A 15,241-nucleotide genomic window follows, 5' to 3' on the forward strand; every position below is an offset into this window, starting at 1 on the left:
AAAAGTATTAATTATAGGTCACTTTGCAATTTACGTACTTTTATTGTGTATGTAATGTTGATTGTGGCAGCTTAACTGTAATTTATTAGACATTATAACAGTTTTTAGCAGACACTTGCAAAACTTTGCAGATAGTCGAAAGAAAAAAATATTAGATAATATTTATAATATTGTTATTTTGAACAGTGTACTCATATGAACTACTGTAAATATTGATTATCTTTAAAAATAACTATAAAAATGCACTATTTATCAATTATTGGAGAAATTATGGCCTATGGCCATCTTTTCCGTATGGCCATAATACCCTAGTTTACTTTAATTGTGACTAATCTTCACTTTCTGTCTTTTCCTAATTAGTCTACGAAATTATACTAATTTTGTAGTAAAAGATCAACTTTGCAGTAATACGTATACGTGGCTCAGCGCGTTACAAAATGGCGTCTCTGGCTAGGAGTCACCTCTAACTTCTATTCTTTGAACGATATTGTTCTCGAAGATCTTGCGATCGCAGTGTAACAATACACAGGTTCCTCCAATGAGGAAGCAGTTTATTCTCAGAGTATAGAGTCACTTTTCCTTGGACTTGTTCATTCCCGACGGTCTGCAATTTTCCCGGTAACACAACGAACACGAACGAATGTTTGAGTGCAGTGCGATTTCTGCGAATGTGCGAAAAAAATAACCTACGTTGAGTTACGTATATTACCTTGAAAATGATATTTCCAGGTAGTGAAACAATACATACGTAAATTTGTCGCAATGTTACGTAAGGCTTCCACTTGGCATTTTGCTAACTGTTCAACGATTGATGTTTGAATCATCTCGAGCCAAATGTTTCATAAATTTGTTAAAAAATTTTAAAATAAATAAATTTTTTCGTAGAAAAGTGATACACTTAAAAAGAATATGTGATAATATTCTTGTTACAATATTTTTCTCTGCGAAAAAAATTATTTCTACAATTTACTCAACAAATTTGAAAACTGGCAAAGTCATTATTATACAATTCAATAATCTTTCATGTTTGTTAATTACAAGTTTTATGTTTGTTAATTACAAATTTCATGTTTGTTAATTATAAGCGGAAAGATTTTTATTCTATTTTAGAAACTTACTGTTATATTTTGCCTTGAAAACTTTTGCATCAAGCAATTTTCTTAGATAAAATGGTTTCTGTAGAACAGATGGAATGATTTAAAAGGATTTAATAATTACATTATTTCAGAGAATTAGTTAAAAAAATTAATTTTTTCTAATAATTTAAAAAAATCATACACAAATATAGAATCATATTCTTCTCTAAAAGTGAATATTTTTACTGATTTCGGTGCTATAACTGATGTAATCAACGAATATTTAGTAAAGAAGATTGAAGATACACGTGTAATTATATCCATATATCACGTGTAATTATATCCATTTCAATCTGTGTAATTTTTAATACACAGGTACTAAAATACACGAGTACATATTGAAGTGCGTTTCAATCTGCAGAAAGTAATCTCTAAATTATCAAATTAAGGCCGTATTCCAAAATTCACTGCCAGTGCTGAAAATGTATAATATATGTGATATAAACTGTTTTTGATACTGACAATGAATTTTGGAATACAGCCTAAGATAAAGATCATAAGCTCTAAAAGTGAATCAGTGTATTATTACTGAAAAACAGTAAATATTTGTTGATGATTACATTATAAATGTAGCATTGAAGTCATTGATTCATTTTTAGAGAGTATCGTTTTTATTTCTGTTATATGATTTTTATATATAATGAGAGAGAGAGAGAGAGAGAAAGGAAAAGAAAGTAATGACTTTTTAAAAATAAATAAGAAAACAGAGTACGCTCTGATACGCGCTTGATAAAATACCTATCTAAGGAAATCGAGAAGTGTTGAAGCATCGGTTGGAACCGTCACCGAAGCAGAGAAGAAGCGACAAAAAAATGCATTATTCAAGCGAATTTCCATTCGAGAGAAGTCCGGGTAGCTACATCGTTAGGTTGCTCTCTCGCCGGCGCTTTAATGACGGTTTGCTCCCTTTGCTTTCGTTTCTTATAACAAGAAGCTTCGACGTCGTCGTTAGCACTCGCGCCGTATCACTCGCAAATAACGACGCGGTCAAAATCCCTTTCGCATCGTCTGCGCGTTTTCGAGAATACTTAAGGAATTTACTCCAAGCTTCCGATTTGAAACGCAAAATATTTTTGAAGGATTTAATCATACAAATATTTGTGTTTTACAGGAATTCTTTTTTGTGTGCACGCAAGAGGATGCATACACGGAAAGAACGATTTTGCTGAAATATCGAAAATTTAGCTGAATATACAGTCACGAAACTAATTATCCGGACAACCGCCATCTGCCAAATAGAATTATAATTGAAGCAGCCCAGATAGAAAGTTATTGCTTTGCTATTATTTTTTGCGAAGAAAAGAACGATAACAAAACAATCATTCTCGCACACACAAAGAAGGAACATTGTTTAAAATTAAAGAGAATAGACGGATTCGAGGCGAAAATAATTATCCGGACACATCATTAAACGTACAACGCAGCTAAGTAAATTCAAACGAATTTTTGTCTTTGAGTGATAATTTTAAGTAATTTTGCATAGTGTAATAGGAAAAACTTTTGTTCCCCCCCATTATTTTTTAGTCATGAAATCCGAAACTGCTATTGCGATTCGTGACTTGGTGATCAACTATTATGCTAACAAAAAAGAGAAGAAGTCTGTCAGGGATAAACAAAAAACAACCAAACTCAAGGCTAATAAGAGTCAGCGCGAACGGAGGTGCGCGATAAATCTTACACAAGTAATTTTGTTAATTTATCCGATGTGATGACCTCATTTTTATTCAAAATCTTGAAAATTTGTACGTTTCGATTCTCTTTTGAATCTTCATCAGCAAATTTCTTGTCAGGGATATTACTAAAATCGTCAAAGTTCCAAAGTCCACTGTATATGATATTGTTAAAAAGTACCAGACTACCCTATTGAACATTTGTGGGAAGTTTTCAAGTCAGAAATCCGAAAATCGAATCCATGGAATCATGGAGAATTGGAAAAGGTCATCCTGGAAGCACGGGAAAACATTAATCCTGAAATTACCCGTAAACTTGTAGAATCAATTCCAAGAAAGACTAAATGCTGTTATTGAAGCTAAGGGTAGGTCCGCGCGCTATTAAAACTCAATATATTATTCAATATAATATTTTTTTCAATATTATTTTCGTCATCAATTAATTTCGCGAATATTTTTATAGATTTATTATTAATTTATGATTGAGTCTGTACATGTATCTAAAAATATAATTCTGACTAGAACTAATGATGGAAATGTATCACTGGGAAGACTTTTCACTAATAAATACTATTATTCTTAAAAAATTACTTGGTGACGTTGTACCGAAAAATAAACTCGCAATATCTGTGTCCGGACAATTAGTTTCATGACTGTAAATTTGAAAATAACTTTAGTTAATATTTTTCACAATAAAATTATTTACACAGGTTTTAAGATTACATATACAGGCTTATTTCAACATTAGATCATTAAGATCTTTCTAAGATACCTATAAGCATCAATATTGTCAGTTTAATTTGTGATATTACTACTTAGTTCTACTAGGACTGCGTTTCAAGACTGAAAATTAAACTCGGCGCGCAGTTTGTAAGATTGAATGTATATAATTTAATACATATATAAAGTCACACCGAATTATTTTAGCACTAATAAAGATCCAGATTCACCGTTTAGAACTTTAATTTCTTATTTGTTATGTGTTCATGTTATGATCTTAAAAGATACTTTGTTTAATATTGAAAATAACTTTATTGGACCATCAAAATAATTATGTAAAAATTTTAAGCATGATGTGCAATAATATGCACAAAATTTTGATTCTGTCAATTTAAGCATTCTCCATAATTATTTTTATGATGTAAACAATTATTTTCAAATCTGTATTTGCTAAATTTTTACGTACTTCAACAAAATCGTCCTTTCCTGTAATTTAAGATGTCTTTTATCTCTCTTTAATCTAATAAAGAAGATAGGCTGTATAAGTTCATCATACATATAATGAACTATTTTCAATAAAAATTTCGTATAAATATGTTCATAAGAAATGTCTGTATGCAAGAAAAATTAAACTGCACATAAGTAAAACAGAAAGGAAAACAATGTTGATTCTTTATTCTATTTAAATTTGTACTTTAGATTTGTATAAAGCTTCTATTAAAGTTATAATAAAACATTCAATAATTACATTGTATATTTCTATTAAATTTGAAGTAAAAATTTAATAATTGAATATTGATATATAATAATTAAATATATAGTCAATTTAATTAAACAATTTGATTTTTAAATATTTTTAGCAATGTAATAAATTTAAATATTTTTTATTCGATGAGTAATCACGTTTAATATTTTTCACACTTTATAATTTTTTTTTCCTTTATTCTTTGAGATATTTTTATCAAATAGGTACGAGCTCATGAAATTACGTAGCGGTGGTGCACGACTGTCCGAGTGCAAATTTTTTACCGATTTATACTTTTGAAATTCGTCACGCGCTCGCAAAGTTGCGGGAAATTAAAAAAAATATTCGTAGTCCCAATTTTACAGGTTATATGCGATGTGTCCATAGAGACGGTTCTATTTCATCTGGGAAAAATGTAATTCAGCTTGGAAGCTTTGAACGTGATTTCGAAATAAAGTCACGACCGCCAATATTGCAAGACAAATAATTGCGCCTGCAAAATTCCGATCTCTACGGGACCAATGACCTTTCTAGTTATCCAGGACGATTTTCCATGAAGCATAAAAAGTTGCATGAAATTTTTATCGCCTGCACATCAGTAATGTCGCAGGCGAAGTGGTATGAAGCATTATATTTACATTAGTTTGAGACTAAAGCAAATGTAATGGATGTAGGCAAATATGAAACACATTTCAGAATTGCGAGATAGGGGTGACAATTTTATAGGACTCTGTAACATAATAAATACAAGGACGGGCGCAATATATATATTTTCCAACCGATTATCGGTACTGCCAGGATATGGGGTGTTACGTCGGCATTTCTGCCGGCGACATTAACGATGACGACAAATTGCGATTGCGACGAGCGTAGAGATCGAACACTCGTGTAGTCAGCTGCGTAGCGGAGTTAAGTTAATTCAGCTGGGCACGCTGATAATGCAAGTACCTTACACTGTCGTTTGTGCAATTCGCGGTTTGTGTTATTGCTGCATCGATTTTGTATGCACGCGCGTAGGTCGCGCATGCCTAGCCCCTCTGGTCGCGCGTGCGAACCCCTAATACCACTCTTGACGTATTAAGTTCTATCCTTAAGACACCGACATGCGTACACACGCGCGATAACATCGAGGAATTACGAGTTACCTCAATTTTGTTCAGGTGTTCTCTTTAGGAATGTAAGTTACATATTATAAAATAAGTTATAAATAATTTTACGTATTTTTGTAAATGTAAAAACAAATCATTATAAATGTAATTTGAAAAATATATTATATATTTTTTGGAAGGATAAAAACCTCCTATTTTTAGTTTTAGAAATTAAAGCACTTTAGGCCCGGTTTTTTATTACATGTAATCTTATATGTAATTTTATATATGATCTGTATGTAATCTTGTAATAATAATAAAAAGGTCCCTGTGATTGTGTTGACACTTTAGGTTGGTTAAATATTAATACAAAAAGAAAGTCTAACAGTGGTCGCAAAACATGAATTAAATCCTGCGCCTTTTTTCCTCTTTTTTTTTTAAATGAAACAATCGGCCGGCCTCCAGTCGAAATATGAAATCTTCAGACCCCAGTCGTACAGTGTTCGGGACCTGGTAATCGTGGCACTAACTCTACTCTAGTTCAATTCATTCAGTTGGTCCGAATGTAAATTCAGCACTACACTGGGTCAGTTTTTATTTGCCAAATACGACAATCTGAACCATCTGAACGCACTAATACAGTGCACACATGAGCCGAATGTGTGGCACTGAAAAAATTCGCACTCAGTGTGCACTAATGCAGTCTTCCGAATCCGCTAATAGCTAGAAATTAATCATAGCTAGAAAAACACAATTTTTACCGTTAGATTAAGTCTAATCGCAAGTTAACTGAAAATGAAAAACCGGACTTGAAGTGCTTTAATTTCTAAAACTATTATCATCAATTAAAATTGATTATTATCAAGTTAAGTCAGGTTAATTCTAAATCACAATTAGAAAATAAAAAGTCGAGCCTTAAAATTTGAAAATCTTTAAAACTTAGATAGTAAATGAATGAGAAAATTTGCACGAAAGCAAATAGTTTAATTAAATTTAAATTGAATTAAAATTTTTAAAAACTAAATGTTAAAAGATAGATAGATAGATAGATAGATAGAGAGAGAGGGAGAGAGAGAGAGAGAGAGAACAGAATAAAAGAAGTTGTTTATCTATTTCTATCTTATCTATTTCTATATGAGGATTATAATAACACCATTACACAACTAATAAAATCCTAATAAAATAAATAGATATTTTTTAAATATATACGTATGTTTAATACAAATTATTTTTTTCTATTTGTAGACAGCAGCTCTTCGTCGGATACACTGGATTTGAACCCGTATCATCATCATCATTATCGTAACAACAACAACAATTCGAACGGCATTGCTAACTCCACCACATCCGGTGGTTTACAAGAAATCAAGATGAAAGAGAAAAGCAAAAACGCAGCGCGGTCGCGCCGCGTTAAGGAGAATCAGGAGTTTTACGAGCTGGGAAAGTTGCTGCCACTTCCAAGCGCCATTACTACGCAACTGGACAAGGCCAGCATTATCAGACTAACTACCAGTTATCTCAAGATGAGAGCCGTTTTTCCTCATGGTAACGAATATGCCTATTTGGTAAATCTTGCTTTTATTTGTTATAATTAAGTCTTTTATATTAAGCGATCAATTAATGATTGATGAATAACAATATATTTATCAGCATAAGTTACAACATTACTTATTTAGCAAAATCAATTTAAACCAATCAAAACGATTGTATTATCCAAACTGCAATAATTAGGAGTTAAAACAGCCGCAAATCAGTTTGCGTTCTTTTTTTATTTTTCACCAATTGTAGGGCTGGTTACTCATGAATTTAGCAACCGGACTCTTACGCGCAAAGGGCAAATAGTATCGGATGAGATGGATGTGATTGCGCACTTAATGCATTGTTAGTCCCCGGCGCTTTGTAAGCAAAGCATGGGGGCCGTTATAGTGTTACAATGGCCTCCCCAGTTCGATTCCCCCTCTCACGACATCGGCGAATTGAATTTCAAGTGGCTGCATCCCTCTAGAACGACCGTCTTTATTCTCGGAGAAAAAGAGACACGGCGTCCTCACGATGACGCTTTTAAGGGCGCTTCCTCGCGCGCTTTGTCGAAAGCGAGCGCGAAATTTCTCGAGAGACCGATCGTCGTCGATTATTATTACAAGATTAACCCCTTACAATCCAAAACAATTGTCGGAAGTAAATCAATATTAATTGATTAAAATAGGGAATAATGTCGGTTTATTAATTGTATGATAATGACAATTTCTGCAACAGAGATGTTCAAAGATAATATCGATATTATTCGTTAAATCTCCATTGAATTTATTTTTAACGGTCCCTCACACTAGCCTATACTTCACACTCGTTATATTGAATTCCAATGATGTAAAATTTTTGATGCAGCGTAGCGATAGCAAAGGACTTTGAACCAAGGCTGTTTCTCTCTTCGAGATGGATCGAGCTGTCTGTCAAACACACGCCATTGTACATTGATATAATAAAGATCGTAAAATCTGACACGTGTCGTGTATTGAAACAGCATGATCGACAATTCTTCCAAGGAATGTGTTGATAATCAAACTTGAGGAAAATATGTTCCAGAACACGACGTTTAAAACGTCGCACTCGAATATGAATACGTGACACGTGACATGAGAGACTCTCGAAATTTATCAAGTATGAGAGACAATTTAATTTATCATTAAATTAGATTTGGACCTCTTCGTATTCGAATACAAACGCATTTTTTTTATGCATTTCGATTATTCAAAAGGGGTTTTTTAATTTGCTCTCGTTCTCTTGCTTATCTCTTGCTGTTTCATTTGTGTATATGTCAATAATATTTAAGAAAAATGGAATAAAAAACTTCATTGGTAAAAAGATCCACAATTTTCGCAAAATCTTACATGACGACAAAAAATGCTTCTGTTATATTATCATAATTAATGCATAGACACGTTGTTGTAGATTTAATTATATATTATGTATGAAATATATCACCACGAACATTCATATCGGATAGAAAGTAAAAAAAAAAGATCGGAATATCAATTTAATTCTTATGTTTCTTTTTTATTTAATATGTTCCTTTTTTTTTAATATAAATTTAAAAAATTCTCATATTATACAAAAAGTAAAAAGAATTTCAATTTATAAAAAGTTAATTATTCATACAAATTATTACTGTAATTATAATTTGAAAAGTGTAAATTTAACAAAAATTATGCAGACGTAATAATCAATACATTTTACCTAGAGAAAGTACACCTTCCAAATGGGCGTATTTTTATATTCAATATTAAAAGCAGAAGACTGATTCCTTCGAATCAATTTTTCAGGTCTAGGAGACGAATGGGGTGCCGCGCCACCGCCCACAGAGACTACTATTAAAGAACTCGGTTCGCATCTTTTACAAGTGAGTGATTTTTATTCATACCCTCACCCCAATTCATAACGCAAATATCTAGTACACACTTATATTTTCTGCTAAAAATTAGAAAATTTAACGACTTGAAAAAACGCTTACTTATTAAATTCATGTGAAATTCGTGTTATAAATTAACCCCATGATAACGAACTGTTTCTAATTGCAGACACTGGACGGTTTCATCTTTGTCGTGGCACCGGATGGAAAAATTATGTACATAAGTGAGACTGCTAGCGTACACTTAGGTTTATCGCAGGTGGGAGATATCCTCTCATTTATTTAACTAACTAATAATTCAATTTTGGCAATTTTTTTTAAGAAAAAATTATCAACATTTTATACACACAATTATTTGTATGTTTGAATAATTCAAAATTTCTTATCTTTAAATATATATAATATAAATATGAAGAAAAAGAAGAAAACAAATGTTGTGTTGAGTACATTTTATACATAATATTTGATCAAATCTTTTTCGCGCAAAATTATATTATTATGTGTATCGTATTATCACATCCTGTGCATGTTACATTGCTATATCAGGTAAGGGAAATTCGCACTAATCCGGCAACTATTGATGGAAACTGTTCGTATGTGCAGGTGGAATTAACGGGAAACAGCATATTCGAGTACATTTATCCAGAAGATCGCAACGAGATGGTTTCCGTGTTGAATCTTCCGCAGAGCCCAGCGGATCTAGCGGGTTTCACTTTCCCGCCACCGAATTCGCGAGGCGAAATCGAGCTGGAACGTGCCTTTCTCCTCAGGATGAAGTGCATCTTGGCGAAAAGGAATGCGGGCCTTGTTACAGAAGGATACAAGGTAAATAAAGAAGAAAAGTAAAAGGAGATAAATTTTTTTAAAAAGCCGCAATCACATGCAATCTAGTAAATTACTATAGAATTTCAAAGAACATAAAATTTTGAGTAAGTTACTAGATTGCCAACTAGAAGCGATCTAGCATGCAAAATAGCATTGTATTCTTTAGACTTAATCAATTTAGAATGGTTGAAATAAGTTTGAATTCCACGCATACTGCACTGTTAAATCTATAGTGTAAAACTTAATCTATTTTAAGTCGCCACTGCTTCTATTTAATACATTATTATTGTATACTAAAATAATGGTTAAATTTGACATTATATGATTTCAAATTTAACCATTGTTTTAGTATAAAATAATATCAAATTTAACTTAAATTAACATCAATATAAAATTTAACTTAAATTAAATTTAAGTTAAATTTGATATTGATATTGTAGATTCAACAGTGTGTGTAAATATATGTATTTATTATTTACGCATTAACAATCGCAGAAGTTCATATAAGTAATTTATATTTGACAAATTAAAAATTTTTAAAGATACTACAAGCTTACGATAATAATGATAAAAATGGGAAACAGTGATCCTTCTTTATAAAAACATGAGAGAAAGAGAGAGAGGAAAAGAGAAGAAAAGGGAGTAAAAATACGATGTTTCGCTGTTTTATAATCCGAGATTTATGACAGATGAAAACAGATTAAAGAAAGGATATGTGAGTTGCGACTAGTATTTTTATAGTATATGTATACAAAATCATAAAAGATATAAATATTAAATAATAGATGATCTGTTTGACTAAGTAGGGTTGTAATTGTCCCAGTCACGTTCATGTCTAGTCAAAAAGGAAGTCTAACGGATTGAACGGACAGATGTTAAATAAAAAGCTTGCATCTACCTACGAAAACATTTTATGTTTTTAATATATTTCTCTTTCAATTTTTTTCAACAACTTATTAATAACATATGTTTATAATATAGCAATACATATATATGAAATAAAATTATTTAACATACATAAAATAAAATAAATTAATGTATCAAATTAAAACATATCAATATATCAAATATCAATATTTTACGAAAAAATTTAAAAAGAAAAAATCACATTTTATCTAAATTTGTATTTAAAAATACAACAAAATGGTGTAACATCTATATTGTTCTACAATAATAAATAAAAAGGATAAAAATAGAGCACAAATTGTAATAAGCTTCACACTAATTTTTTAGGTTTATTATCTTATAAATCAATTAATCTTTAAAATTAATTAAATAAATGTTTATTAATATTATTCACAATCCTTAATTAGTGAATTAATTTAAAAAAAAAGGACTGTTTTAAGTATTATAGGTATATAATGTTAATGTGTTAATATGTTAAACAATGTCATATTATTATATTATATCATTATATGTATACGTGTGGAACTTCACATTTGAAGGATAAAGTCGAGATGCAATAAAAATAATTTTTCTTCCACTCTCTTTCTCTCAAACAAGCTTTCTCTAAAAATGCGTGCAACAAGAATAAATTTCAATCAATAAGTTATATTATCGAAACTATTTATCAGATTTATACAATCCACCGTGCAAATGCGCAAAATCGCATATAGACACTAATCCCGATTTATGAACGGTGACGCCTTAATTTTCCGAAATCGAGTAAAACTGTCCGCATTAACTTCCCCCGTGTATCGTTAAACTTTCGACATATGCTCGGGTAATAACGGACGATACTATTGTTCTGAGACGAAGGGAGATGACAAGAGGAGGTGAAGGGACCTGCGATGTACCTTACACTTGCTAACCGAGGAAAGCAATCCTCACAGAGGAAAATGTTTGACAAATAGCTCGTTCTGGCCGCAGTATCACGATGATGTTAACCCTCGACGAAATCGCGCATAAAGATCCCCAATGGTGTCAAGCATAGTCATGAATGCAACCCCTACGAGCTGTTAGATCAACCGAGAGAGCCTTGGGGCTAGGGCGAATTTATCCCTATGGTACTTACACGCACAAAGACGGATTGTAGTTGGCTTTTCTTTTGTCGACGCGCGAACGGAAATGTTCAGATTAACAATTGCGTGAAATTCGAGTGAGAATCGAGAGAACTTGTTCCGAGTGCTTATCTGAGGGTAATTTTGATAAGTCTTTTGAGAAAGATATTATAAAGACTCGGTCATCCTTGATCTCATAATACAACTTATCCGCATCGATTTGTCTTAAAAGCCACTAGCATTTTTAAGACTGCTAAAACTTCGGTGCAAAGATAAAGTTGAGAGGGACCCAGATAGCAACGTGTCTGTCTTGTTGTTGGCATGTTACTTGCTAAGCATGCATTATTAAGTATGTGTTGCTGCCAGAATTGCGGTAACTGAGTCCTCATTTGTTGGCAACTTGATACCTTCACGATCTGATAATATTAAGTACCAACTTGCCAGCAATTTGCCGACAACTTTAAATTCGTCATCATCAAAATTCGTACTATTGCCATCAAGTTGCCATAATAATATGCAGCATCATACAATGCTGTCGTATTGCCGATAACGCACGATAACATTGACGCAGCTATATTGCTGTTAAACTGCTGGCAATACATATACATATTGGCTGCGTTCAGCAGAGAAAGCAGCTTTGCAACTGTTGTAAAATTCTTGAATATGATTGGTTTATACATTTAGATCCAATGAGGAACTAAGGGCAAGATCAATCATATTAAAGAATTTTATAACAGTTGCAAAGCTGCTTTCTCTGCTGAACGCAGCCATTGTTGTCTGCATGTTGCTACAATATCGGTATATTCAAAATCGTTGAAGACAAATCTACAGCAAGTTGCCAGCATCATAAGCAGTCTGCATGTTGCTATTGTACAATATCGGTATATTCAAAATCGTTGAAGACAAATCTACAGCAAGTTGCCAGCATCATAAGCAAGCACAGATTTATGCGATTTTGTTGAGACATGCTTTGCTATTTGGGGAGTTACTATTAATCTGGGCATTACTATTAATTCAAGGCAATTCTTATACAGCACAGATTTTTTTTGCAATATTGCAGCAAAAAATTCATAAATGTTTATCATGCACCGGGGAGAAGCCTGTGGATCTCGCGGCTTGCTTTTTAACATCCTCTTTGTGTCATATCTTTTTTCAATTAAGCAGACAACACTTGGTGCGAAGAGACGCTCATGAAATGACCTAATGCTGCGTCCTGATTGCTGCTTACAATAAGCCAATATGAAATCATACAAGAAAGTACCTGACCTATCACAGAAATCCAATAGACCAGTGTGACAGCCATCTACAGGAGCCGCTGTGTTCTGACATACACTGCCCAATACTGAAAATCTATTTGTAACGTGAATTATAGACTTTTAATACTGGTAGTATATATATCAGAATATAATTTCCAGCCATATAATTTCCAGCTTAGCAATCAGCAGGGTCATCAGCATAAACAATCAATTTATGCATGCAATTCAACAAGCAAAAATGCATCGTATGCTTTAGCTTGCTTTGTTCAACCAAACACGTGCGCGCGTGAATCCGCTACCGATATGAGATTATGAGTAGTCGACCGCCCTCGTGTCAAACTTCTGCTCTTCTTTCAAAACTCCCTTCGAGTCCTTTTCGCGTCACAATGCGTGCCGATGTACTAGGATTGCATACGAGGTGATGTATGCAACACGGGCATAATAAGGGGCTTATTTGCTTCACAAATTCGCCCTGCACTCGAGACCGGAGCGTGACGTTCAGCGAATCTTTTTTCGCGTCATCAGTCATTCAATTAAGCAAGAATTGTTAATTTGCCGTTGTTCCACGCGAGTATCCGTACTTCAACCGCAACGCGCGAGGGAATCGCTTGAGTGTCGTACTTTACACACTCGGCCAAGAAATAACGTCGCGAATGCATCTCGAACCGCGAGTATGCATCTAACGTCGCTTTATGCACTCTAAAAATATTTATCGGAATGGATGGCACGAAGAAAAACAAAAAGATATTCAGATGTTTACTCAAAAGAATTTTGCTAATGTGCACACCGGTTTCTTTTTTCCATTTTTCTCAGATACTATTCGAAGATATTTTTAATCGATGTTAAAAGATACATATAAATGAAATTTTAATTAAAAAAAATTTATGAAGAGTAGTACTGCTTCTGTCTCTCTATAATCCTTAGAGTGAATTCTAATTCTAAAGAGTGACAAAGAGTAACAATTGAGTCAGTTTTGAAAAAGAGTGAGAGATTTCACTCTTTAGAGTTAGATTCTATTCGAAAGATTTTAAAGAGGTATCGCTTATGATTTGATATCATGAGAATATATTGTACAGCATGTCCCAGAAGGAAACGTCAATATTCCGAGAGGTATCAGTCTGTTCATATATGAACGTGTGTCTTATGGTTGAATGGTTTTCGAGATTGAACATGCAGTTGCAAAATTACTGTTATAAGAAAGAGATACTACGTATTTTTTTAAATAATTCATTATTTAAAATGACACATCTTTTACAATAATTTTTTAAATAATTTTGTAATTTTATAATAAAATTACAAAAATTCCATTGTTAACCTCAATGCATGAATCATTCGAAAGAGGACACACATTTATATGAACATTTTTATCAAAAATAATCGATACTCCCTGTTTAATAGTTGTGGTTGGATGCTGGATTTCATTTAAGTTGAAATGACAAGAGCACTCGTAAGCACATCTGCTATCAACAAACTTTTTCGTCACTTTGTCTTCTCGATCGTCTCGCTCGCTACTTGAAGAGGGCGTTGCAAGTAATTATAAAGAAATGAACACTCCCAGAATATTGACCTCCTGCAACATTGTATAGTCCATGAATAGAAATTTTGTAGAATATAAAAAGCAGAAAATTACATAAAATGCTATCATTTAAAAGTCTGATATATTGTCTAACTTGGAAGATTTAAAATTATATTGTATAACAAAATTATATATCTGATAGCTGCTTCCATTTACACCGATTCTCAGATAATTCTCAATTGTGACGTCATAACTCACAAGAATGAGAATTATTTGAGTTGAATGCGCGTTCCTTAATTTGCATTCTGACAAGTGACATTCAACTGAGTTTTTACCCATAATAAAGCACAAGATCGAGACCGTGTGCTTTAGTGAGTCTCGTAAACTCACTTCAAAGTGAGGTTATGAACCTGTGTTGACATGTGATAACTTTTTACCAAAGTAAGCAAGTAGTGACGTCATTAATCTGAATATAAAATACTCAGCTCACTTCAGACTCAGTTTCACTTGTATGTAAATGGAAAGCAACTATTGTATAAATATATAATAAAATTGTATACATTTATACAGGGTGTCCCAAAAAGGTCGGGACACCTAAATATCTCGGGAAATATAAGTTTTACAGAAAAGTGTTTCAGACAAAAGTTATATGGTTTAAAAATATCTATTTACTGATCCTATCAGTTTGACCTTGGGTTGCGTAGCCAAGGTCAGGTCAAGTTACATTGATTTTCTGAACACCCTATTTTTGATTCAAGAATCTAATAGCTGATGTCGTGAGCTTTCCAAAACGCTATAATGAAATATTTTTTCATGAAGTACTTTTCAAATTATAATGCTTCAAAGTTACAGTATCGCCGGCACTAGCATTACCCAAGA

The 15,241-nt window shown here is 32.7% G+C and overlaps 1 protein-coding gene across 1 annotated transcript in view; it reads left to right on the forward strand.

Moving 5' to 3' along the window:
• Nucleotides 1-15,241, forward strand: part of sim (bHLH transcription factor single-minded) — a 49,182-nt gene that overhangs the window by 26,173 nt on the left and 7,768 nt on the right. Inside the window, exons 2-5 of the mRNA XM_018506783.1 lie at nucleotides 6,605-6,904; nucleotides 8,680-8,756; nucleotides 8,935-9,024; nucleotides 9,369-9,590. Of these exons, the coding sequence (XP_018362285.1) occupies nucleotides 6,605-6,904; nucleotides 8,680-8,756; nucleotides 8,935-9,024; nucleotides 9,369-9,590 (689 nt within the window). The remainder of the gene's footprint in view (nucleotides 1-6,604; nucleotides 6,905-8,679; nucleotides 8,757-8,934; nucleotides 9,025-9,368; nucleotides 9,591-15,241) is intronic.

This window comes from Trachymyrmex cornetzi, unplaced genomic scaffold (assembly GCF_001594075.2).
Source record: "Trachymyrmex cornetzi isolate Tcor2-1 unplaced genomic scaffold, Tcor1.1 scaffold23, whole genome shotgun sequence".
In the NCBI taxonomy this organism is placed as follows: Eukaryota; Metazoa; Arthropoda; class Insecta; order Hymenoptera; family Formicidae; genus Trachymyrmex; species Trachymyrmex cornetzi.